This window comes from Lasiodiplodia theobromae (genome assembly GCF_012971845.1).
Source record: "Lasiodiplodia theobromae strain AM2As chromosome Unknown scaffold_19, whole genome shotgun sequence".
Classification (NCBI taxonomy): domain Eukaryota; kingdom Fungi; phylum Ascomycota; class Dothideomycetes; order Botryosphaeriales; family Botryosphaeriaceae; genus Lasiodiplodia; species Lasiodiplodia theobromae.
In genome coordinates this window covers 458,799-484,406 of record NW_023336398.1, presented here as the reverse complement: position 1 = coordinate 484,406, position 25,608 = coordinate 458,799, and the positions used below count along the sequence as shown (strand labels likewise).

Sequence of the window (25,608 nt, the reverse complement as noted above, 5' to 3'; positions counted from 1 at the left end):
AGGGACGATAGCGACCACCACAATGATACGAGCCACGCAAGAGCCGCTGCTATTTATTCGAAGTTGTTACAAATGTTTGTTGCTTTTATGTTACATTGATTTTCAATTGCATGGTGATAGTGGGAGGTCTAGGTGCAGATTCGCTGCTGGTAAGGAAATTGGAGAAGCAATGAGATTGTTCCCGGTGTGACGTAGTATCGCTTGGATAAAGCTTCAATGACCCAACAATTGGTTCACTCTAAGATGTGACCGGTTGATATACCGCGAAACGATAGTATTTCGAAATCATGTTCATTAGAACGGTCTCAGTGATGACGATGCCACCCACACACCTCACATCATTTCCATTCTCTCCACTCTTCGAGCTCTCGTAAAAACAGCCCCGAAAGCAAATACTAGAAGATAACCACCCCGAGAGCCACACGAAGGAAGCAATTCCATACGCCCACCACTCCATCGCTCCCATGAACCACCAACCTCGCTCTCACCACTACTCTTGACCGAAAATACGACTCGAAGCCGGGGGCGAGGGAGAAAAATAATCAACTAAGAGAAGCGACACGGCAAACGTGTCCCATGCAGTTTCCAGCCACTTCAGTCGCCAATCACACTCTCCTCCTCCGCCTCCTGCGCTGTGTTGCCATCACCTTCCTTCTCACCCTCATCCTCCATCTCCTGGTCCGGATCCTCAACCAGGCCCTCCCTCCTCAATTCCTCTTCCTCGTCATGGTGCTCCTCCTCATCTTCCTCATCCGTGTCGTCTCCCACAAACTCGTTGCTCTTCTCGCTCTTCTTACCGCCACCACTCTTCTGCTGGTTCGGGGGCGCGCTGACGCTCCTATTCTTCGCCCTCGCACCCCTCCCCTTCTTCGGTCCCTTCTCCGCCCCGGCGTCCAGGTACGCCAGCACCTCCTTGAAGTTCGGCCCAAGCTTGTTCTTGTTGCGCTCGAGGCGCCTACGCACGGGGCCGGGGCCGCTGTCGTCTCTATCCGCCTCTTCCTCGTCTTCGTCGTCGCCAGGTCCGTCGACTACGCCGCCGAGAATGGCGAGCACGAGTTTGGACGCCAGCTCGCAGAGGCGCTGCTCCGCGAACAAAACCTCCTGAGTGTTCGTCGCTCCGTTAGCGCCTTCCTCGTCTTCCGCGTCCTCCTCCTCGTCTGAGCTCTCCGGATCGTCGTCAACGTCGATGGGATCGTCATCGTCGGCGACGTCGATATTACGGTGCGATTTCTTGGCAAAGTGCTTCTCCGCGGCGGCGAGGAGCTGGAGCAGTGCCTTTTGAGTGTCCGTGCTGAGTTCGAGAAGCAGCGCCATGAAGTCGTCCTGGGATTCATCTTCGTCGACTTCCATATCTGCAGCAGCGTTGCCGTTGGTGGCTGCGGCGGCTTTATCGCGATTGCGCTTCGCGTCGCGCTTGGCTTGTGCATCGCGGAGCGTGGTGAAGAGTGTGCTGAGGTCCAGCAGCACGCCTGCCGCTGCCAGACGCAACTCATCGGCGCCCTGGCGCTTGCGGATGACCTCTTCGAGCGCGGCGACGCAGCCGTCGCGGCGCTCTGCAATTGCCTCAACGTCCTCCGGTGGCACAGTGCCAGTGGTGATGATCGACTGCTCCCACGAGCGGACCTTCCACATGAAGTAAAACAGCAGGGAACGAGCAGAATTTGCAACCACAGCGTCTTCCAATGCGGAAAGCGAGGTGTCTGTTGAAGAGTTGGGGACACCACGATGAAGAAGCTCGGTAAGGATGGCAATGGCGTTTTCAGCCGGGTTTGCATCTTGGCTCTTCCTGCTTCTCTGTTTCTTCGCCGTGACTGCTGGAGGAGGTGCTTCCAAAGGCTCAGTACAATCGGATATGCTGGCCAGTTTCGATATACGAAGCACGGTGTTGGAGATAGCAGACAGCACATTTGCGCTGAGGTTTCCGCGCATCATCAGACCCTTACCCTTCTTTAAAGCGTGTAATGCCGTAACTGTGTCTTCCCAAAGAGCTTGCAACTTGCCCTCTGTAATCTCGCTCAGCTCCTCATAACTCTTAGCATGCAGCAGCGCGCGGCTTGCTTCTACGAGTACAGCTTCGCTGCCATGGCTCAAGAATTGCTTGTTGATGTCGTCCAGCAATTTTGAGTAGGTAGTTGAATCCTGACGGAGCTCCTGGAACACATCCAGGTTCAGAACATGCTCCAGGCGCAGTACTGCGGAGGCAGCATCAGGCACAGCGCCGAACTTGTTTAGAAGACGAGGGATGAGAGTAGCAAGATGACGTGCGGCAACATCTTGTTCTTCTTCCAATTCTTGCTTTTCGCGCTTGTTCTTCTTCTTATCCTTTCCGGCTTCCACGGCGCGCGTGAGCTTGAGCTTTACGGATGCATTGAGAATGTCCAAGAGGATAATCTCTTCCTTCTCGTTCAGCTTGCATTCCTCTTTCAGCAGAGTCTCAGGGTCGTCTGCCGCGCCGTTCTGCTGGGCGCCTGCCGTAGATTGCGAGTGGTCGAAGAGAAGATAGCCAGCTATCACCTCCCATTCCTGGATCTCAGGGATTTCATCGTACAGCGCCTCCGCAGCCACGCAAATTCGTGATTCCATGCCGCCTGCGACCAGCATGTAGCTATTCGACATGGGCACCCGCTCAATCTGGCTAGGCAGGGATTGACCCTCATCATCGTACGCGGACAACGATTCCACCAAGGACTTCAGCTTGAGCCACTCCAGCCTGGGGTTTTCGTAATCTTCATCTCCTTCCAATGCTTCATCCAGTGCTTCCTTACCACCGAGTTCATCGATCCTCTGTTCAGTGATCTCGGCGATGTTTTCGGAAAAGAATTCGACAACAGCTTTTCGCACACGGGGATCAGCATCGAATATGAGCCTTCCCACAGAATCCACGTCGTCCGGTTCAATCAAGCCAGCTTGGCGAAGAAGGTCGAGAAGGTCCACACTGGCGGCACGGACATGGGCGTCCGCATCCTGTGTTGCCATCTCCACGATTCGTGAGCGGAATCTCTCCGTAAATGTCCTCAGCCCACCAAGCTTGTCAGTATCTTCAAATAGCCTCTGCAGCTGCTTCACAACCTCCAACCTGGTAGGTGCGTGGGCGTCGGAGAGAACCCATCCAAGATACCTGAGGTGTTGGCCATCGAAGAAATTGTCGGGATAGGTTATGATCCAGTTGCCGAGTCCAGTGACACATTCGGCTCGTATCCTTGGATCGACATCGCGGTATCTGTGAATGAACACCTCGTCGAAGGAGTTCTTGATCATACTGTTTAGCAACTCCAACCTTTCATTGTCTGCCTCAATCTTTTTATCCATCTCGGCTAATCTCGCCTTGTTCTTGCCAGACTTTTTAGCCTCTGTCTCTTTCAGCCTCATCGCCTTCGCATTGGCCTCAATGAGCTTTCCTCCAACTGCACATAGTGCGCTTATAACGGTTACGGACACAACAGTTGCAGTGTGGCGGAATGGACGGCTATTGGCTGAAGACATGGTGTTAACCCAGAGGTCAATGTTTTCAATGATGGTGGGATCCGTCCAGAGGAGTTCGGACTCGGCGAGGGTCTCGATAAGAGCTGTGAAGAAGTCGATCAGGTTATGACGAAAGTTCGCCGACCCTTTGCCCTTTTGAATCAAAGGATATTCAACGATGTCTTGCTGCATGGTTGTCAGCCATTGGCCATTGAACACTAGCTCATTTGGCGGAACCTACTGCTTGATACTCCTCTTGTATATCCCCAAGCTTGCTGGGCACGCTATCCGGGTCCTGAACATCGTGCACCTCAATCTTCAGGTCACAGCCTGACGACTTCAAGACGAAGTTGACAAGCTCGGCCATTTCTTCCGCATTTTTCTCGCTGAATCTCTGGACCCACTTCGCTGCGACATCATTCAGGCTCTGGTTGCCAGCAAACACCTCACCTAATACCACGATTACGTCAGCACACGGCAGTGCAGCAGCAATAAGACCAGAAGCGCGTACCGTAAAGACCGCCGACCTCCTCGGCCGCCGCGACCTTGCTCGGGCGAGGCTTGCGCGGCTTCTTCGTCTTCGCCGCCGGGCGGATGGCCAAGCTCAACGTGTCGCCATTGGGCTTGCTCTTCTTCGCGGCCGGCTTCCGTTGAGGCGTCGCCTTCGCCTTGGCGGCGGACTGGCGTTTCTTCTTGCGCCGTTTGTCGCGCAGCTCCTCGTCATCGGCGTCGCTCTCGCTGCTCTCATCCTCGTCATCCTCGTCGTCGTCTTCCGGGTCGTCATCGTCGCTTGCATCGGCCTGGCGGTCGGCGCCACGTTTGCGCTTCGTCGCGGGCGTGGCCGCGGACGAGTAGATGGTCTCGGGCTTCCTGGTCACGCGTCCGGATTTGCGGCGCGTGGTCGCGGTGGTCTCGGTGTTGTCGGCGGGGGAGGAGCGCGTTTGCTGCGCGTCGGCATCGGGCGACGCAGGTTCCATGCTGGACAGGCGCGCGGGCATGGGAGGGAGCGAGGAGCGAAGGAGTGGTGTCGCGCAGAAGGTCGGACGAGATAATTAAGAGGAGGGGAGGCGAGCACGGCGCAGCCAAGCTTGGGACGGGTGGAACCAGCAAGAGATAAATAGGGCCGAACGCGTCGCGATGCGCGGCCTTGGGGAGCAGCTGTACGGACGCGATGAGCAAGGGGCGTCGGGCGGGTTGGTGGAGGGGTGGCTGCTTTGACGCGGGCGGATGCTGGGATGGTCAGCGTCGCAGCATCGGACGCGCGCAGATTCGGCGGTGTTGATGGGAGACGCGTTGCGGTCGACGGCGGAGGCAAGGCCTTGGCTGGCTCGTGCCAGGCCGCAGCGAGCAGCCCACCAGAGCTCATTGGCCATTGGCCAATAGCTTCGAATTGCTTGCCCCTCCACCTCCGCTTTCCATCACCACCATGCTTGCGATCCAAGCAACCAGAAGCTCCCCGCACGCCGCAACTGGGGTCATCGACTTGGTCCGACCCCGAAGCCTCCGTCCATCGTCCATCATGATATGATTACTCCATAATCTGTCCAAAATGAACAACCCTTTCGCGCCCTCGACCTCGCGGCCCGGCCACGGTTCGATCGTGCTGTCCCTCCTCCCACCTTCGACTCCAGTGCTCCGCACTGTGACCTACCAATACCCGCTCAAGCTGATCGCGCCAGAGCCGGCGGCCATCGCGCCCAACTCGCCGCTGGCGGACGAGCCGCGCACACAGCATGTCGTGCACACCGTCTTCGTGCTGACGTATGGCGGCGGTCTTGTCGCAGGCGACGCCGTTACGCTGCGCGTCGCGCTCGCCCCCACCACCCGCCTCTGTCTGCTCACGCAAGGTAGCACCAAGATCTTCAAGGCGCCGAGCCCCGAGCGCCGCTTCCGCTGCGGCCAGACGACCGACGTGCGCGTTGCGCCCGGCGCCGCGCTGTGCTTCCTGCCCGACCCCGTCCAACCGTTCGCCGAGAGCGGCTTCGTGCAGAAGCAGCGGTACGTCGTGCTGCAATCGCCGCCTTCTGGCGAGGCTTCGGAGGGTGGGGAGAGGCCGGGGCCTGGCAGCTTGTGCGTGCTGGACTGGGTGAGCGAGGGCCGGTCCGCGCGCGGCGAGCACTGGGATTGCTACGAGTACACGAGTCGGAATGAGGTGTGGCTGGCTCCGCATGGGACGGAACTTGAGCCCAAAGACTGGGACGGTGCCGAGACGGGACGGCTGTTGTTGAGGGATAATGTGATTCTGAATAATGAAAGTGGAGATGGGGCAGCTGCGGCGGGGACAATTGTTGGACGTATGGATGAGCTTGCCGCATTTGGGACGCTGATATTGTATGGCGGCCTGTTTGAGTTGCTTGGAAAGTTCTTCCTGGATGAGTTCCAGGCCATGCCGAGGATTGGTGCGAAGAAGTGGCATAGCGCAACTGCGGATGAACACCAACAGCTAACGCCACAAGAGGCGTGGAGGTCTCAGAGATTGCGGCAAGAGGCGGATGATGGAGTGTTGTGGACAGCGGCAGCCGTGCGCGGAGCTGTACTCGTCAAGTTTGGAGCAAAAAGTGTCGAAGGGGCGCGCAGGTGGCTGGGTAGCATGATCAAAAGTGAGGGAACTGTGGAAAAACATTTCGGAGAAAGGGCTGTGTTGTGTTTGAAGTGAGCGTAAGTAATGCTTGGAACACCTCCCTTTAATGCATTCTGCATTATACCCTGCATAGCGCAGTGTTCATAGCCCTACATCTATCAAAGTCAGCGATGAAGCTGGGACAAGTTACGTCTTACTGCATGGTAGTCATTTGAGATGCCAGGTTTTCGGATTGTTCTATGTAATAATGTAGGGAATCGTTGCATGAAGTTGGTATCAAGGATGAGAGTAGGAAATAGAAGGGTCGTCAAATCATCGCCAGAACCACGTCCTGTGCCGTCTAGTTTCCCAATCCCAGGTCGTCGCGGCCTGCAAGTCGTCGACGTTCAAAAAACTAACCCCCTCCTCCACCAACACCTCCCACATCTTGTTACGTATTGCTATCGGCCAATTTGGTGTACCCCAGTATCGTGGCTTGAGGCCTCTCCTTTTCGCGCCTCGGATCTGACCACGCACCAAATGCAGCTGATGCGCAGTAGGCTCACCGTTGAGCCAGTGGGCTCGGCCTACAGACTTTGGGTACGACACAGATGCATAGTATGAGTTGCTGCTGTTGAAGCTATCCGCATTTGGGCCGGAGGGAAGCTGCGTGCTTTCTTTGCTGGATGAAGTGGTTATCAAATAAGAGAGCTCGTGCTGCGACGGGCTGATCCCAGGGATAGGTTCAGGCTCTTCAAAGAGCATGTCCAGCGGTGCGTCGTAGAAAATATCCCGGTACGTCGAGTTGGAGTTTAGAAGATCGAAGGGAGCGTTCCCAGTAGCCACAACAGTGACTGGGCCCTCTACAGTGCTCTTACCATCCCAATAAGTAAGATAGCCTCGGGAGCGGAGGGGCTCGAGATGGTCTTGTACAACGGGCCAAATGCTCTCGCCGTCGTTCTTGAAATCTACAAGGAGGACGAGAGTCTGTGAAGGGTCCACGTCCCAAATACCATTCGGTCGTACAGGCGCGGATTCATGAGAGATAGATCGAGAGGCGGGAGAGTTGGTGCGGTCCAGGAGTTCGGTGATTGGATCGACGTAGAGACTGCGAAAGGTACGTTCTGGAGTGAGTGCGGCGGTATTGTGGCCGACGTAAAGCTCTGGCTCGCTCGATGAATCCGGAAATAGCCAGACGTCGGCTTCAACGCCTACACACCCATAGCTAATGGCTTCGAAGAGTGGAAGACGGCGCCAGTAATCATTGTGGCTATGGCATGGCAGGGGCTGGATGTCGCGCGTGACATCAGAGGGGCTGTCATAACCAGAGTTACTCAAGCGTGATGGAATATCGTATGTTTCGTCCTGGTAGAAAATCGGTCCCAGATTGATGAGTATGTTGACTATATGAACGATGCCACTGGTAAGGTTAGCATAAGCCGTGGAATCCGAGCTACGATATGGCAAAGACTTACAAGAAGCATAGGATGGAAGCAAGCATGGCGAGGAAAACAAGGCCGATTTTGCGAGCGATCCTCCAGACTGACAACGATGGACTGTACTTCTGGCGGAAGCGGACACCGCCCAGCCTCTCATGATTTGACGGGTCCTCATAGTCAGCCGCAGTATTTGTAGCGGCGATCCTATTCCGCCGTTCCCGCAGCGCCATGAGTGCTTTTCGCCAAAAGGGCTGCTGCTGCCGCTTCTCATAGCCCTCGCCGAAGCTCGGAGCAAAGACGGAGTCGCGAGTTGCGCCCTTAAAATCCCACGTATGCGGGTCGTGCGGGTGATCTGCTGCTACCTCTTCGCGGATGATGTGATCGAAGCGCTCATTGCCGCGGCGGGTGGATCTCGGTGTCGAAGGTGAAGGGAGCATTGTGCCCGGCCAAAGCTCCACTGGTGACGTTGTCCGGCTCCCCGGCTGTTTCCCGACCGTCCGAGCGCGCTGTTCGGGATGCCGAGTCGGGACTGTGCAAGGTCAGTGATCCCTCGAGGAAAAAGCTTCATTCAGATGTGGAGAATTGGGATGGTGTCCATACCGACTGCTTAAATGTCCTGAATACGGATTCAGCGCAGCCCACAATGGTGCTTTAACCGCAACTTGAGGACTTGCTCCGACAGGGCGTAGGGTCCGGCGCTGTGGCTGACCGAGAGCGCTCTGGCGTACCCAAGAAACCGCACGATTTGCTCAGCCTCGAAAATAATAGCGACCTGTGCCGCTAGCGGAAGTGGGTGCCCTAGCGGTTGCTATAACAGGATAAAAGCACGCAATAAGAGCTGAGGAATGGTTGGCATGTGAGTGGAAGGTCCGCAGCAGCTCGACGCGGTGGTTTCCCTCGCTATAAATATTGTTGCGTTGCCTTCGGTGAAACCGCCGGTGAGATGATCCAAGAAAAGCGGACTATAGAGACCGGAGAGCACAGCTAGAGGCAAGAGATCAGCTGGCCGGGCAAGCACGCATGGTTGCGGCGGGAGCAGGGCGGCAACGTGCGCGGTCCATAATTCATGTCTGGCCGGCGCGAAGCCGATAGTGGGAGCGGGCAGCCATGTGCGAGGCAAGTGTTTGTCCAGCCCACGCGCACGTTTGCAGTGCGCCGTCCAACGAGAGGACGTGAGATCAAGGCGTGGGCGTGGGTGTGGTGCCCGCCAGAGATCGCTCGGGACGCCCCCGCCTGCTTAGGTGGTCCTTGCGCGGCCTTTGGGTCTGCTGGTACTATCTCAGCAGTGGTGAAACGGAGAGCTCATGTGGATGCAAAAGAGCGGTAAATGCTCCATAAGCTGCAGGGTGTCATTTGGAAATAGTCGTTGCACTGTCGGTCAGAAGCGTGCCTGACTGCGCCGGGGGAGGGCAGCTGTGTGACGTAGAATCGGCGGCGGAGATGCAGCCGAGCGAAAAGTGCGCGCCGCTTTGGCCGCCGCCGAACGTTTCGCAGAGCCGATCCTCTCGACAAGAAAATATCGCAACGCCTGCGATTCGCCGTAATCATGCCTCACAAACACAAGCGCAAGGCCAGAGAAGATGACGAGTATGGTTCATTGTCGCATTTACCACCCAGCTTCACATGCTGACTTTCTCTCTGCAGTTTCGACCTCCCCCCGACCGCGCGTGCAAAGCCGCTATCCGTTCGAGAATCCGGGACCTTGAGCGACAGCTTCGCTTCCAAGACAAAGCAACGCAAGGACAAGAAGAAGGCTAAGCGGATAGAGGGATATGGCGCAGACGACACACCCAAGGCCTTCGCGCGCCTTATGCAGTTTTCACAAACCCGTAAGGGCGTCAAGGGGCTCGATGACGGCAACGAGCCTCGCGGCAAGAAGCGCAAGGCCAACGGTGACAGCAAGGGTAGCCAAAAACCGGAACCCGCAAAACCCACACCGGAGGTGCCCAAGATCCAACCGGGCGAGCGCATGTCCGATTTTGCAGCGCGTGTGGACCAGTCACTACCCGTCGCGGGCCTAGCCCGCAAGGGCAAAAAGATCGAAGGGTTCAAGGAACGGCAGACAAAGACGGAGAAGAGAATCCAAAAGATGATTAGCCAATGGCACGAAGAAGAGGAGAAGATCAAGGAGCGGGAGCAAGAGGAGCGAGACCTGGCTGAGATCGAGGAGGACGAGCAGGAAGCCATGTGGGAAGACAAGTTGGCCCCGATACCAACGGAAGGAGGCGGGAAGAAGAAGGGCAAGCGAAAGGGCGGTGTTGAGGATGACCCGTGGGCTGTGCTCAAGCAGAAGAGAGAGGAGCCGAAGGGCTTGAACGATGTCGCACAGGCTCCGCCGACTTTCAAAGCAATACCGAAGGAAAAGTTCAAGGTCAAGAACGGCGCGAGGGTCCAGGTTGCGGATATCCCGAACGCGGCGGGCAGTTTGAAGAGGAGAGAGGAGTTGGGCGAGGAACGCAAGAATATCATCGAGAGATACAGGGCTATGATGGCGGAGAAGAAGGGCGCTTGAGAGTCTGCACAATTGCTTTTGCGCATAAGACGGGAAATACCATCATGTACGCACGGCGTTCGGAGTGTAGTTCGCTGCTCGCTGCTGAGTAGTGCCCATGTAGTGGCTTCCAAAGATACCAAAAAAGTATTCACAGAGTTCCCAATCTACCTACCGTCTCACGTGCGCGTGACATAGGCTGAACGTACCTTCCTGTCTCCGTCGCTTCCATGATTGCCACGGCCCGCTACCTGCCGCAACTGACCACCCGACCTCCACCTCGCTACACAAACACCGACGACGCCGCTGCACACCAAAACTTTGAAACACTCACCCTCCCGGTCGGCAAGTCGCATGCACCTTAAAGATTACCGCGACCCGCAGCTGCCATCTCCGGAAATTTCGCGGACCCTGACGTACCCCGCCGCACGGGCCATATCGCTTCTTGAGGTTTTGCCCGCTCCCTTGGCGAGGCTGCATCCGTTATCACCGCCCGCCACAGTCACAAGTTCGAACCGCACCCTCACCTACATGACCTAGCCTGCGCCCCCAGCTTCGCAACCAGAGGAGACGGCGGAGGGTGGCGGAAGATGGCGAAAGGTTTCGACGATCTCATCGAGTTTTTGCTCGAGGAAATCGCCCTGCGCGGCGAGCAAGGTATGTGCGGACTGTCCGGCCGTCGCAGAGCGCAGTGCGAAGATTTCTGCAAGGTCTTGCCCTGCGACGAATCACGGCCTCACTCTCTGTCGGACTACCCCTTTGAGGAAATTTCCTGCCTTTGACCTTCATGCACTGCATTGCATTTTGTTGCGGCTCGCGTCTGGTCGCACGTTCGACTCCCGTGGCTTCCATGCGGCGCTTCTGCGTTTCCGCCGCTCCACTTTGCTGTTCATCGGCTAACTGGCCCCCGTGTACGCAGGCGCAAGCACTTCCGACTTCAAGGACCTTATTCGCAAATTTTATGCCGAACAGGACAGTGATGTTCGTCCTGGTGGACGTTCGGGCCGTGACGCGGCATCGACGCAGCATGCTGACCGCCGTCTGCAAGAGAAGGTCTGGATATGGCTGACGGCGCATCCGGACATTTGCTTGAACGGAGACCAGAGTGCGCAGATCCCATCTCTCGCAGAATTCGAGGCCCTCGAGAGCCAGGCAAAGTCCAATCCGGTGACTGAGCCTCCGGCCGCTGGTGAAGACGGGGCAGCTGCCTCCGCTGAAGATGCTACCCCCAAACTTTTTGTGAGCGAGGAGCGTATGTGGATGGCCATGACCGGACATGGCGTCGATCCGAAACGGATACCCCGCCACGAGTTTATTATCTTGTCCATCATCGCAGCCCATGGCGAGAAGGGTGTCGTACAGCCAGAGATCACTCGCATCAGCGGCCAGGATAAGCGCTCTGTACCGAAGCGGACGGATAATCTGGCCAAGCATGGCTACATCACCAAAGTCCACGTCCTCGCCAAGGGCACGCGTACTAGTCTTTGTACCCTCAAGAGATACGCAAAGACGCAAAGGCAGAAGAAAGCTGCTCTGCCTCCTATTCACGCTCGCTCTACTCCGGATGAAATCAAGGCTGTCATCTTCCAGGACGGCTTACTTCTGTATGACAAGTTCTTCGACATCCTCATGAACATTCTTCAGGATTGCAAGATTGTAACCATCGAGGACTGCAAGAGGAAACTTGGTATAACCACCAAGACGTGGGAGATGAAGTCACTATGGAGATCCATGAGGCGCTTGGAAGGTTTGGGACTTGTCAAGAAGGTGAAGGCTCAGATCAAAGGGTACGCTGCAAGCCAAAAATGGTACCGCTGCATCAAGATGGTTCGAGAACCTACGCAGCGCGATAGGATGATCTTCGTTACCATGAGTATGAAAGAGGCAAAGAAACACAAAAGAGAGACGGAGGCTGGGGCGGATGAGGATGCCGAGGGCGACCTTGATCCTGATGAGGAGGTAGAGGAAGCCGGTGCAAGCCAAGCGTTGGTTCAACAAGAAAGCGACGTCCAAGAGATCAAAAGGCTTCCGCCGCAGTGGGATCCTGACCGGCCTGTTATCAATCTGCTCTGGGACATCATCAGGGCCACTGGTCATTCGGGTGCTACAACTGCCGTCATCCGTGATCATGGTCTGGGAACCTTCTACCGTCGCCCCATCGATGCTATTCTCGGCCGTATCTCCGATATCTGGCACATCTCTCAACCGCCTCACCTTCGTCACTTTGCTATCATCCGAGATACGGGTCAAAGTGACAAATACCTGCATTACGTCTACCGCACATATGGCAATTTCCAGCTTGCCGTTGACGTTGGAGAGGCTGCCTGGGAAGTTGTTATCACGCAGCCTGTGAACATGAATCCTGGCAAGAAGCCTCGAGCCAAAAACCAGAAGAACGTTCGAGAGACAGTCCACCGTGAGTATGGGGAGCTCGATGAATGGGGATTTCCGAAGATCCACGAATCCTGCTTCGAAGGTCGTAATGGCATGGGTACTCTGAAGGACGCGAACAAGTCTGTCATGGCAAACCTTAAGCCCCTCCCGAGCCGTGGTTACATGCCAGCCTTCATCACTGGAGGCTACACCCGTTCGCAACGTGAGGTTTCGGTTGACTCGGACGATGATTTCCCGCCAGCTTCTTCTCGAAAGAAATCAGCAGCGGGCGTTGACAAGCCAAAGAGAAAATATGCACGGCGATCGACCAATGGACCGGGTCCCAGCCGAAAGAGGAAGTCCTTGCTCAATCAAGAGATTCCGCTTACACCGGAGCAGACTCAGAACACCAACAACAATAACATAACTACTGAGGATGCAACGGAGGCTTTCGGTGACATGTTCGACGGCAACACGGATAACCATGGTGCGGGCGCAGCCTCCGAGACCCCGCCAGCCAAGAGAACCTACAAACGCAGGAAGTTGAATAAACCTACCGAAGAGCCTGACGCCGAAGTTGAGAAACGGCAACCCGGAGTTTATGTTAACCCTGACTGGGGTAAGAAACCACGGGATCCGACTGCCAAGGGTCGACCGAAGAAAGCCAAGGTGGTTGTCATTGTGATGAATACGCTGAAGGGCCTTGACATCGGCACACCCGACTTCACCGCGAAGGTTGCGGATGCTAAAGCAAGATCTGATGCTCATCTCCAGGAGGCAAGGAGTCAAGCGGCGGCTCGTCAGAAGCAGCTTCTGTCGGAATCGTTGTCTGGCGCTAACAATTCTATTGAAGCTCTAGCTAATTCTCAGTCAACAAGCATCCCTGGAGTAGACCAGCCCATCAGTAACAGTGCTTCAGAGCAGACTCCAAGTGCTGATACGCAGGCGGTATCTGCACAAGCAATAACCCAAGGCCACGAGCCCCGCATCTCAGGACCAACGGAGCGAATGCCCGCGTTGCCACTGGCTCCTCAGGACCTGCCTCGCCCGAGTAATTCAGCGGAGCCTCCAATCTTCCACATGCTTGATGAAATGCCTTCTACGCTATCTTCTACCCCAGTGAATCGCCCGAACGCCGATCTGCAGACACAGCAGCTATCGCCTGCCACCTCGATTGCGACACCCGGACCCTTAACCCAAACACCATCAGCTCAGACACCTGCTACTGCCCCTAAAAAGCGTGGAAGAGCACGAAAGGATCCTAACGCACCCCCAAAGCCTCGCAAGTCGGCTAAGAAGAACACTGGAGATACGGCCACCGCCTCAGCTGCCAACGGTGGACCTACCCAACAGCTCTTGTCTGCCTACCTCAAATCACCTGCTCCTACTCTTGGTGAAGATTCTGCTGCTTCGGCCTCCGCCGCGGCGATTGGGGCCTTGCAAACCCCGAAACATGATGTGGCTCCGGAAAACCAGACACTGAGTGGTCAGTTCGCGACACCAGGTGGGAATTCGAATGAAGTAGTTGGATTGAACGGAAGTCAATCTGAAGACACAGGAGGCTCCGCTAAAGCACCTGCTCAATTCAACCCTTTTGTTGCGATGGCGGCAGAGTACCAGCAGAGTTATCCATCTCTATACACACCAGCTCCTCAACCTTTCAACCCTTTCATTGCGGCTGCACAAGAGCACAGCAGAAGTGTTACATCGACTCCCGTGCCTCCGACCCGAACCCCGATGGGGGACTTCATGGCCGGAGTCGTACCCAACGGATCCAACTTAGCAACTACTCAACATCCAGGCCTGAAATCACCTACATCAGGCCAGATGGATCAAGTCCGCCCAAGTAGTGTAAGCTCAGACAGTTCCTTTATGACCATGCGGTCAAACCCGTTTGGTCATATGCCAACTCCTAACGGTCACGGCCCAATGCAGCCTTTTTCGACACCAGCTGCTACATCGCCAATTATGGCATCGACTCACCTTGGTGGCTCAACTTCAGTGAGCGGTGCTAACGGAAACGGTACTGGTACCAATTCACTGCCTTTTTTAACCCCCTCGACAACAAGGACCACTGGACAACATGTGGAGAGTCGGCACAGCGGGCTTTATGATCAGCTTCGTTCCGCTGCTCCGACCGGCACGTCTTTCTATCAAAGCCCTTACCAGCAGGCATTCCAGCACTTGCCGTCTAGAGCACCCGGCTCAGACAAAAAGCTAGATAATGGGCGAGGTCCAATGTGGGGTAGCTTTACTCCTTCAAAGAGGCGGCCTTCAAATACAGCTACGGATACCGCGTCAGCATTGGCTGTACAGCCTGCTGCCGAACCTGTAAGGCAAGATTCATTCCAGCCCTCGCCACCCATCCAGTCTACGCACTCGATGAGCGCAGTCGTGAGCTCGCAGGGGTCTGTCAGGAAGGCCGATCGACCTCAATCCGAGATTCCAGTTGATACAGGGAGTGAAACTGAGGAGGAAGATCCGAGGTTGCTCAGACGCGCCTCGTTGGCTTCAAATGGGCGGAGCATATTTTCCCAGCTGGGGAAGGCGGCGCAAATTGGGGAAATCCATGCAGGAGTGAACCTTGCAGAGGATGACAAGCAGTCGCCCGTTGCCAATCGGCCAGCGGAAGAAGCAGATGCTGGAATGCCGGCACCCTCAGAAGACGACACGCTTCAAGACGCCCCGTCAAACCAGGGTCAAGATAATGATGCTCTACACCCACCGTTGGAAACCTCTACACCGAAAGAGGCGCCAGAAAATCGTGAACTGTTGACAGAATCTCAATCCGCCACCGATCCACCAGCACCGCCACCTGAACCAAGCGCAGTTCAGGATGAACAAATGCCTGCCCTCGAGGAGGAAGCACCCTCTTCCGTGCCCTTCAAACGGCAGAAAGGCAAGTGGGCAGGAGGAAAGAAGCAAGGCGTTAAGTTGAGTGGTGGAGGGATTCTGAACTTCAATCGTACAAAACTGCTTGTCAGTATCATCGAGAAGTGCGGTGGAGTTTTCCCTGGCGATTTCGAGATCCACAGGCCTTTCGTTGGGACGTGGAACAAAGAGTATGGTGCAGAGAGACAAGTCGACCGCGACACCATCAAAAGAACCATCAAGAACGCCATTGAATCTTGCAAAGTGCGTCGGTTCGCGTACACTTTCAAGAACAAAAACGGAGTCATGACAACCAGGCACATCCTCACTCTGCCAAGTATTGCACAATCGGATCCGCTGGTGTTGGATACTCAAAAGAAGGTCATTGCGGCTTGGCCTCGTGTTTATACTCCCCCTCAGATGAAGGAGTACGAGGAGGAGATTGGAAACTCCTGGTACGGCGATAAGTATGAGAAGGACACTTCAGTCCGTGTGGAACGCTCAAATCTACCTCCGTGGATGCGAGACATGGAGTTGCGTACGGCCGAGAATCAAAGAAAGCGAGACGAGGAGAGGGCACGCAAGCTTGAGCGTGAGGCTAAGGGAATTCCGCGTCTTCCAAGGCCTGGCCGTGGACGCGGTGGTCGTGGTAGAGGAGGAACTCCTCGGCCTATTCTCACCGGACGCACCGGACGCAAGCGTCTTGCAGGTCTCCCACGACCGGCAGCCGATCCAGATGACGACCCCTGGAATCCATTCCAGGCAAGATATCTCAGACCTTACGACTCTGAAGACGACGAGAACGTTTCCGAGCCGACCACTCCGACCAGGACCCGTTCATTCAGCGAGATGAGTAGTACTTTCCAAGTTGATAACTTCATCTTCCACCGCCCAACCCATGACAGCGCTCTTGCGTCCGATTCCGATGACTCTAGCATGTTTGGTACACCCTTCAGCTCGCGGTCAGGGACACCAGTCCCAGAACCATCCAAGAAGAGGAGAAGAAGGCGTTCAACGGTCAGTTCAGTCGGCTCCACTGACGGTGCTGAAACCCCTGGCCGACTGCCTACGTTCCAAGTCAACCTCAGTCCTTCCCAAAGCCGCAGAGGCTCGGTCGCGTCTGTTGATTCATCTGCCTCTATTTCTTCTTTCCGCATTGAAAAACCACGTCCGACGGAATGGAGCTTCAAAAATGCCGGCCCTGACACCTACGATGCTACGTGGAATATTCAAGACATCACTACCCTCACGGATCCTGACATTCTCTTCTATCCACATACTGGAACCTTCTCGACCGAGTACTACGTTGTCCGCGATGCGCGCCTGTCACTGTGGGTCCAGCCTCAGGCTCAGCACCAGCAGGAATTCGAAGATTCCATGCCCCGATCGCTCGAGGAGATGAAAGACTCGATCAAGATGAAGGGCAAGGAGCGTGATCATAATCGACGTGGCAACGCTAATCTTAGCAAATTCGAGCGTGAGCTCATCGTTGTCAGCCATTGGGAAGACCAGTACTTGAGGAAGAATGAGGATCTTGGGTTGGTTGTAAGGCAGCCACACTTCATCAACCACAACTACTACGGCGACCAAGAGGAGCCTGAGAACGAGTGGACGTGGTCAGGCTTGAAGTGGGGTGACTTGTATAGCCAAGCCTTCACTCCTTTCGAACCACCTTCGTTTGACGAGACGGATGAGAGTGATGCTCCTGATGGATTCATAATGGAAAGTGGCAAACGTCGCAGGGGGACTGGTAGAACTGGTGGACGCGCCACGAAACGCCGCAGACGAACCACAGCCTTGGATATACTGGAAGGTGGTGCTTCCGAACCACGTCGTCGCCAGAAGGGACCTCGACCATCGAAAACTCACCTGGCTCGCGCCCCCACGCAGGATCCGTTGTGCGTCATCTCAACTGCAGACACCAAAAGGCTTCTCTACGCCATGGTTGTCGTCCAATCTCTTCTCGGTGGTATTGAAGGCTACACCAGCTGGGATCAAATCAGGAAGATTTTCAGGACACACGAACGTTGGGATCTCACATCATTCCGCAATCGTTGGGTTTGGCTCAAGACTCGTTGCGCAGAAGTGGTTGAGAATCTCTTTGATGAGTTCCAGCAAGCATACCTGTTGGCGTATGAGTGTGGAGATATCCCACCTATCAATTACGACAATGTTGAAGAGTATGACTGGGATGGCATTGTCAAGTGGACGATGCAGAACATCAGCATCAGGCCACCCAGAGAGGTAGAGGGCCATGCCGACCTTCCGACAACCCGTAAGGAGTTGGAGGACGCTTTCGTCATTCATGAGGTCAACGAGTGGAGTGGTCCGCCTAAAGAGTCATTGTACAATGAAGGTTGTCTTTCCACGAGGCGCAAAGAGCTTACGCAGCAATACTCGTTCTATCTCCCACTCACGTCTCGGCCAAAGCCAAAGGAAAAGTCTGCTTCAAGCCGAATTGAACAAAAGGTGCTTGAACGGGCTAAGACTTGGGTTCGTGCAGCCATCATGGCGCCTGAGGAGCAGTTCGACACGGAGTCTTTCGGCGAGAAACTCAAGACCATCGACGAAAAGACTCTTAACAAGGTGACGTCGGAGCTCGTCTCGACCAAGTACTTCCGCGACGAGCAGAAGGGTCGCACCAGGCCCGGCCGTAACTACGGCGTCGACCGGACCTTCCCCAAGGCTTTCGAGCGCCAGCTTCTTCCCGTCCAGCTCATGGACGCCATGCAGTTCAAGAAGGACCTCGACGACGCCTTTGCCAGCGGCGCACCGGCTTACACGATATCCAACGCGGCCAAGGACGGCCACATCCTCGCAATCATCAACCTCGCGCAAAGCGGCCTCGTCCGGATCAACACGGTCTTCCCGCCGACGGACCACACCATCGGCAACCCGTTTCCTCGCATGACCAAGTGGGGCTTCACCGAGGGCCACTACAAGACTGTGCAGATGGACCGCAGGCGCGTCACGTGGCCCCTGGAGATTGTGCCGACGGACAAGTACGTCCACGGCAATCTACTACTGAAGGCGCAGGGCCTCGAGGCGCTTCCCCCGCCCCCGCTTCCGGTGAAGGATGGCGAGCACGACGGCTTCGTGCCGCTGTGGGCGGACCTATTCAGCAACACCATCTGGGAGTGGTGGCACCGGGTCGTGACGGCGGTGCTGCACGTCGTCTTCGGCCGGCCGGGCATCGGCGTCGAAGGCATAGGCAAGGCGCTGAAGGATGCGATGGGCGAGTGGGAGATTGAGCTGTGTCTCGCTTGGTTGATGCAGGTTGGAGCGGTCGAGGAGATGAGGGTGGGGCTCAGGGATGGGGAGAAGCCGAGGGGTTGGAGGTTGGGGGAGTGGTGGTGGTGCGTGCTGGTGGAGTGATGAGTAGTAGTAGTAGTAGAGCGTATTATTGGTAAAAAGACTCATGAGAGAAGAAGCTAGGGTAGTATGGTTTTTGGGGCGGTATTTTTGGTTATTCTTTTCTATCACATTCCTTTTCTTCTGAAAACACACAAAAAGCGATCTTGGGAGGATAGACTTGTTTTCTTTTCTTTTTTTGCTGGCTGGATCTTTTTTCGAGTTTCTGCTTTTCTTTTCCTTTGACCAAAAAAATTCTCGGACGTACACATGAGTACTTCTTCTTCTTCTTCTTCTTCTTCTTCTTCTTCTTCTTTACTCTCATATTCTAGCGCGGAAAGCGTTTCGTTGTCCGTATTTCGTACTTGGTAGTAGCCAAATTAGCGGGTTTGTAGCATAAGCAGCGTGACTTGATTAACTTCTGAACATTCCAAAGTGACTCAGTGATGATTTTGTTCGGCTTCAAACAAGAACTAATAGACTACTGTGCAGAGCACGTGTGAGCTCTGCCGGCGTTGAAGTGTGTTCGTCACACAGCACCTTCTCCTGGGGGGCAAACTCTCCGCAATAGGAATTGTCTTGGGAGAGAAGTAGTGGAAGAGAGATGTGAGGATACGCAGGAAAATGAGTAATCTTAGTTTTGCCGGATCCGAAAATGCTTATGGACGTAGTACTAATTGTGTTGCTAATAGATATAATGAAGTTCAGTCTCTTGCGTGTGCGTGTATGCCATCGCTTCAAGGTTGAGCAAAAAAAAAAAAGAGTAAACAAAACGCCGTCGTCCTATGCAAATATTACGCTTTCCTTTTTCGTTTCCTTCGTCGTCTATATGCTTTCATGTATGCAAAATTTTATCACGCGTACCTCCTCCCCCTCACCATCTCCTTCACCTCGAAACTCGTAAACGAGCAATGCCCCACATCCTCAGGCCTCCATCCGGGCTCGACGACGACGCCCCACTGCACCGGCAAGACGGCAGCATCGACATCGCCCTCGGGCGGGTGGCAGGCAGCGCTGATGACGGCGCTACAACTACTCGCGAGCGGCATGCCGGCGGGATACCTGCGCATGGCGAGGCCCAACCCGCCAAGCACGATCAGGCTGCCGAGAGCGGTGGTGAGGATGATGGCGACGGGCGAGTAGCCGCACGTCGAGATCTGGCGGGCGCGTGCAGGGTCGCGGTCGTGCTCGGCGGTGACGGTGACCTGGACGAGGAAGAGGGACTGGCTGGCGAGCCAGTGGAGGAGGCCGCTGGCGACGAGGAGAGGGACGGAGTAGCGGTAGGGCAGGTGCAGCCAGTAGGTGCTGCGCTGGCGGCCGACGGGGGCGGTGACGCGCAGCGGTTTGCGGGAATGGAGGTACTGCGTCCATTCGCGGGTGAGGAGCATGCATGTGTAGAGGGCGTTGAAGCAGAGGTAGAGGTAGGAGAGGAGGGCTTGCGGGAGGTTGGCGAGGAGGACGCTGGCGAGCACGCTGTTGCCGCCCGAGCCTGAGATCAGGTTGTTGCCTAGGAGGTCGCCGAAGCCGGTGCGCCACAGGGCAGCGACGTCGGTGGGCATGCCGGCCAGCGTCTTTTTGATGCTGACGGCGCCGATTATGAGGGCGATCGAGTACATGAAGTAGGTGGCGAACCAGCGCATCTTGCTGACGGCGCCGCCCCAGAAGGGCCGCCGCGAGGAGTGGCGCTCGGGTTCGACGGCAACGGCCTTGGGGTCGCGCATGTCGTTGTGGCGCATCCACTCCCACTCCTTCTTGAACGTGTCGCGCGAGTACAGGCAGCGGCCCTTGGTCTCCGGGTCCGGGTCGTCGAGGAACGAGGCGAGGGCGTCGCCGATGGTGGCCAGGAAGGCCTGCCGGTACTTCCACACGATGTAGCCCATGCACACGGCTTTGATGACGTTGCACGCGATGACGGCGCCCGCGATGGCGAAGCTGAACTGCAGCCGGCAGTGCTCCTCGACCACCTCGGCCAGGCAGTACTTGACTGGTGACCCGTACGGCGCCCACTCGGGCTGGCTGGTCAGCACGTCGTAGTCGACCTTGGTGCAGTTGTCCTGCCATGGCGGCGGGCACTGCCAGTCCCACGCTGGGAAAACCTCCGGCACTGAGTGGAAGGGGATGCTGGTCAGGCAGTCGGCTTCGTTCGCTGAGTTGGGGATTCCATCGACGACACAGCCGAAGTTGGCGTAGTACTTCGTGTCGTTGGCGCCGCGAACGAAGCCGTCGAACTGGATTTCGTCCTGGACGACGAGCACGTTGCCGTAGTGGGCGATGAACTGCTGCGTGTAGTTGGTGCTACACGCATCGGCCGTCATGTTTTCGTAGCGCATCTTGCCCTGTTGGATGCTGTCTCTGAGTGTTGTCGCGTTCGCAACGAGAGCTAGCGTGTAATTCTTAACGTCAGCTGGAACGATGTGGCCTGTCGAGTTTTTGGTCCAGACGTAGTCCGGCACGAGCCCGGCCGTCGAGTAGTTTCCGCCATCCAGGAAGTCGGGCGTCGCGGGTATTACTTGATATTCGTTGGCTTGAATGTTGGCAAACACAACAGAGTTGAACAAAAGATGCAGCGGGACCGAGCTGACGGCCAGGAGAAGGAACAGGTTCCTGCGATCCTTCCCAATGTGAAAGAGGTTGCGAAGATTGGGCACGCCGATGTGCAGCCAGAAGCGGCGATTGTGCGCTTTGACCAGCTCTTCTCTCGTGGGAGATGCCAGCACTTGCATGCAGTAATTGCTGCAGCTGAGCAGGACGGTGCTGAGGATGTTGATGACCAAGTGGATCCATCGGCTAGCCTCCTTGACGTGGTCGCACTTGCCCTCGACGAGCGTGCCAATGCCGTCTTGTTTCTCGAAGGGGCTGAACGTCACCCACAACGTTACGCATACATTGAGGATGAGCACGACCATGACCGAGATGACAGCGATGATGGCGCCCGCCCTCCAGCCCGAAACATGCTGTTGCCGGAAGGTGCGCTGCCGATGCACCGTCCGCTTCGGCTTCTTCAGCAGCTGCTCCTCGTCGTCGCTTCCATCCTTGGCGCTTCGCTCCAAGATGGCCTCGAAGTTGTCGCTCAGCGTCCTCGAGTGCGCCCGCGGTCTGGAACGTAGGTCAGCTTTCGTGTTCCTTGCAGATCCTTTCCCCACCCACAGTTCGTTCAGCTCCACGCCATCTCCATCCTGCCTTCCTGACCCGAAGTCCTGCGACCCGAGACGGCTGTACCGCGTCGGCTTTCGATCCAAAGGCATATCAAAACAACGATGTAAGCTGTGTGCGAGGTGCCTGAATTTCTCCGCTAGCCCAGTCTCATCGCACTAGTTACTAATTATAGCATCACTCCGAATCCTTTGGGGGCCAAACCTCATGTGACTTCAAGGATGACGTATCGTCTATACTGCCTTATTGGTACCGGTGAAGAGCAAGCACACAAAAGTTTCGAGATATTCAAGACCCAGATACCCATAATGATAGCTTTGCCGCTCATTATGTACCATTTGAGAGCTTACTAGAGAATAGATTCAAACTGGCCGCCATGTCTTGGACATTGAGGAGACGTGGGCACACTTTTGAGAAACTCCTCCCATTATTCGGAATATTGTTTCCAGAAGGTGCCTGACGAGGTTGTATAGCCTTTTCATGATTGTAGGTGTTGTACCTATTGTTTTCTATGTGGTTTCCATACACATCACCAATTACAAATGGGGATCTGAGTCAAGTGACTCCATTTCGTTCACGTCCGAGTCACTCGATGCTTCTGGAATTCTAATTAATTCTTTCGTGGCAGCTCCCCAAGTCCTACTTTCCCCCTCAATCGGCTGTCTACATCCGTAAATTTTGAAAAAGAGTGGCATGGTTATGCCTCATGCAAGAAGGCGCTCAGAGTCACCAATCCACAAGATGAGCAAAGGAGCACGCATTTCTTGCAGCTCCCCTGCAGGTGGGCTATTCCGTTGACTATATCTGCTGGCGTTCTTCACTAGCCGCTCTCACAAGCGATTTTTCTCAGTTAAGTCGAGTTGCGGAGTTCGGATGGCTCACTTTCCGAGACAAAATCACAGTGCAAGACAGGGTGTTCTCTCCTTAGTCTCTTGATCTTTACTGCCTGTTTTGTCTGCTTCTGCATTGTTTTTATCTTGATCTTTTTTCGTGCGACGGTCATGTTCTTGCCGGAAGCTGGCCATTATAGCTTGGTAATTTCTGCAGCTTGCCATCCGGGTCTAGGCGATGCATCCTATCATTTGAGTAAAGCACAGTGGGGAGTCATTGGGACATCACAAGACGGAAACCTGGAGCACTGTTCCTTCAGCAGTGAGGAGGTGACGATGCCAGAGGCCGGAGAAAGGTATCGGTAGATTGCATCTACCTGCACACTACCGAATCCCTGCAATACCTGATAGAAGCCTGCAACTGGGTTAAAGCCTTTTTTTTTTTTGCTAAAGCAAAGACCAATATTATATGAGTCAAGATGCGGCTGAGGATCGGGAAGAAGCTTGAAGCGTGATGCTGAACTGCAGCTAAAGATTGCCAGTTATCCAAGGTGGGGTTCGAGCGGGGACCGGCCCTGTAGAATCACATTTAAACAACAACCCCGGACAGCGTCGGAAGCGCCGCTGATGTAATACAAGCTCTCGCGCTTACATCAAGTTAGTCACTGCATTATTTTAGGACCTGCTCCATCAACATTACTAAATTCCCGCATCAACCCCTCTTCTGAGCCACCTGTCAACCTCTACGATTCGTCGGGTTGGTCACTTGCGCTACGTAGTACCGCGAACGGACGAGGCTATCGCGCATTTGGCATCCGAGGCTTATCTGCAGGACGAGCGCAAAGCTACTCTATAGCCTAAATTTGTTAGTGCTTCCCCCTGGGTAATCGGTTTGTTCCGCCTCCCCTGCAGCTGAGTGCACTAGATATAAGCTTCTCCTAGCCCATCATAACGCTATTTTCAAAGCGCCTCAATCTTCAATTTCCGATTTACTTCACCACCCTCTAATGGCATTCTACACGCTAACGTGGATCGCTATCCTTCTTCAATCAGCGATATGCACGGCATCCCAGGCGATAGGGAATTGCAATTATGACGATACGCAATTTTCTGCCATTGTAGCCTTCGGTGATTCTTTTACGGACAATGGTGCACATGAAATGCTTTTTTGAATACCTTGAGAGCCAGTCGCTGAGCAGTTTCGACAGGGAATGGGTCTTGGATTTTGTCAAACAAAACCTGGCCTCAGAATCCCCATTAGTAAGTCCAAAACATTTAAAATGGACCTTCTAGGTTGGTGTGGAGGCTTAGGGTAACCGAATGAGCTTGCAGCTACAAGGGGCGTTTTTCAAATGGCCCCGTTTGGATTGATTACGTTGCTGCCAACCTCTCCATCCCTCTGATTAACTACGCGGTAGGAGGAGGCAAGTATATCGATACCCTTATTGAAAAAGAGCTAGCTCTGATATTATCCAGCAACGACGTCTTCGAGCCTTGTGCAGGGCTACACAGGACCTAACTCAAGCATTCCTGTCCCTTCTATCGACCAGCAAGTTGCCACCTTTTTGCGGAACCCCCCGAGTGAAGTTTCAACCGACAACCTCCTCTTTGTTCTTTACGGTGGTGCCAATGACATTCTGTTCAATCCGAACATAACGGCCACACAAAGCTTCCGAGAAATAATGGCCAGTCAATCCGTGCTCTCCTCAAGGTTTCCGAACGCTACATTCTTGATACTGGATTATCCAGACTTGAGTCGTATTCCGTATGCTTTCTACATTAAGTGGATTGATAAGCGAGAGCTTCATGCATTCAGTCAGGGACTCAGCGCTTTGTACCGACAAAGTGTATATGAAGACACATTCAATGGCCCATCTCAGCTTGTCTTCGTTGAGCTACCGGAACTATTCGACCGCTGGGACTACTACGCAGAACCCCGAGATTACGGCTTCGAGCCCTTGGGATCATATGGGAGCTGCTTGGTAGGCGTCTACCAAGAAACGAGTAACGTATCCTTATGTTCGAATCCAGACGTCAAGGTTTTCTGGGACGAATATCAGTAAGACCATAACAATCCAAGAAGAGTACTCATTCTGACTAAAAGCCAGCCCTACCAGTCATGCGCATTCTTTTGTCGCGAAGAAAGTGCTTGATACTTTACAGACGTACAGCATGCGTATGAAGAGGAGATAAACTTGACAAGCTAAAACTGGCTGCTTATGAAAGCGGGAAGGATTGGATGTTTCGATAAGAGATATCTTGAGAGTTTTGCTGGAATAATGGTACATTGTTTTTGGTCAAGTTTCCAATCGTCCTCATCACTTGCAAGCTACACCCTTCTCCGGTGCCTCCACCGCATCCTCATACCATATCTGCAATCTCTTTCCTCAAAAACATCTTCCACATCCTGCACTGTCCCGAACGCCGTCTCTGTCTCCGCCACCACCGAGTCCGCCCGCCTGTCAACCACCGAAAAAGATATCTCCCGGCCTACCCCTCCGACTCTTGACACCTCTGCCTCCATCGCCGCCACCCTCCCTCACAGCACCATGTCTCACCCTCGTCCCTCCCACTCCTTTCACCACCGACCAAATTTTCTCCTTGCTACCCACCCTTTTTCCCTCCTTTGTCGTCCCCGACGACGATGTCAGCAGCGGCTCCCCGAACGCATGCGCCACCTCGACCGAAGCGCCACTAGCCGACAAACAGCGGTGCGACAGCAATCACGTCAGCAAGTATGACAGCGAGCGCGCCGGCGAGGTAGCTGAGGTGCGAGACGTAGACGGAGCAACGGAAGTTGCATGCTGAAGGACTGGAGCAGCTATGCAAGCAACTGCAGTGACGATAGAAGCCAAAGATACGAGATTTTAATGTCTCACTCCACGCGTGGCTGCGATTAAACTCGTGTCATGGGTCCAGGTGTCATGGAGCTGCCTCAAAGTGGTTACTTGCAATTCTCTATTCCACCAAGCGCATTTCATTCCTTCTGCAAGTGTGAAACACATCGCAACGAGATTGGCAGTTGTAAAAACTGCGAGGATAATTTTCCGAAGGCCATTGGTTGACATCGACATGATT

General features: G+C 54.8%; 7 protein-coding genes across 7 annotated transcripts; 4 read left to right on the top strand and 3 right to left on the bottom strand.

Annotated features, from left to right (window-relative positions):
• Nucleotides 1-594: 594 nt before the first annotated feature.
• Nucleotides 595-4,460, bottom strand: LTHEOB_6641 (Nuclear cohesin complex subunit; the record flags this gene model as incomplete). Its single annotated transcript, XM_035515920.1, has 4 exons — nucleotides 595-3,404; nucleotides 3,465-3,648; nucleotides 3,704-3,912; nucleotides 3,974-4,460. The coding sequence occupies 4 exons, from the start codon at nucleotides 4,458-4,460 to the stop codon at nucleotides 595-597; spliced, it is 3,690 nt and encodes a 1,229-aa protein (XP_035372676.1).
• A 551-nt stretch (nucleotides 4,461-5,011) lies between these two features.
• LTHEOB_6640 (Urease accessory protein UreD) lies at nucleotides 5,012-6,118 on the top strand (the record flags this gene model as incomplete). The annotated part of the gene is made up of 1 exon (XM_035515919.1): nucleotides 5,012-6,118. The coding sequence occupies one exon, from the start codon at nucleotides 5,012-5,014 to the stop codon at nucleotides 6,116-6,118; it is 1,107 nt and encodes a 368-aa protein (XP_035372675.1).
• A 237-nt stretch (nucleotides 6,119-6,355) lies between these two features.
• LTHEOB_6639 (Rrna biogenesis protein) lies at nucleotides 6,356-7,898 on the bottom strand (the record flags this gene model as incomplete). The annotated part of the gene is made up of 2 exons (XM_035515917.1): nucleotides 6,356-7,442; nucleotides 7,498-7,898. The coding sequence occupies 2 exons, from the start codon at nucleotides 7,896-7,898 to the stop codon at nucleotides 6,356-6,358; spliced, it is 1,488 nt and encodes a 495-aa protein (XP_035372674.1).
• A 1,109-nt stretch (nucleotides 7,899-9,007) lies between these two features.
• On the top strand, nucleotides 9,008-9,973 carry LTHEOB_6638 (uncharacterized protein; the record flags this gene model as incomplete). Its single annotated transcript, XM_035515916.1, has 2 exons — nucleotides 9,008-9,048; nucleotides 9,106-9,973. The coding sequence occupies 2 exons, from the start codon at nucleotides 9,008-9,010 to the stop codon at nucleotides 9,971-9,973; spliced, it is 909 nt and encodes a 302-aa protein (XP_035372673.1).
• A 333-nt stretch (nucleotides 9,974-10,306) lies between these two features.
• Nucleotides 10,307-14,340, top strand: LTHEOB_6637 (TFIIIC transcription initiation factor; the record flags this gene model as incomplete). Its single annotated transcript, XM_035515915.1, has 4 exons — nucleotides 10,307-10,368; nucleotides 10,455-10,609; nucleotides 10,872-13,811; nucleotides 14,261-14,340. 4 exons carry the CDS (start codon nucleotides 10,307-10,309, stop codon nucleotides 14,338-14,340), a joined length of 3,237 nt encoding a protein of 1,078 aa, XP_035372672.1.
• A 367-nt stretch (nucleotides 14,341-14,707) lies between these two features.
• On the top strand, nucleotides 14,708-18,571 carry LTHEOB_6636 (TFIIIC transcription initiation factor; the record flags this gene model as incomplete). Its single annotated transcript, XM_035515914.1, has 1 exon — nucleotides 14,708-18,571. The coding sequence occupies one exon, from the start codon at nucleotides 14,708-14,710 to the stop codon at nucleotides 18,569-18,571; it is 3,864 nt and encodes a 1,287-aa protein (XP_035372671.1).
• Nucleotides 18,572-19,401: 830 nt separating this feature from the next.
• Nucleotides 19,402-21,792, bottom strand: LTHEOB_6635 (uncharacterized protein; the record flags this gene model as incomplete). Its single annotated transcript, XM_035515913.1, has 2 exons — nucleotides 19,402-21,643; nucleotides 21,695-21,792. 2 exons carry the CDS (start codon nucleotides 21,790-21,792, stop codon nucleotides 19,402-19,404), a joined length of 2,340 nt encoding a protein of 779 aa, XP_035372670.1.
• Between the last annotated feature and the right edge of the window lie 3,816 nt (nucleotides 21,793-25,608).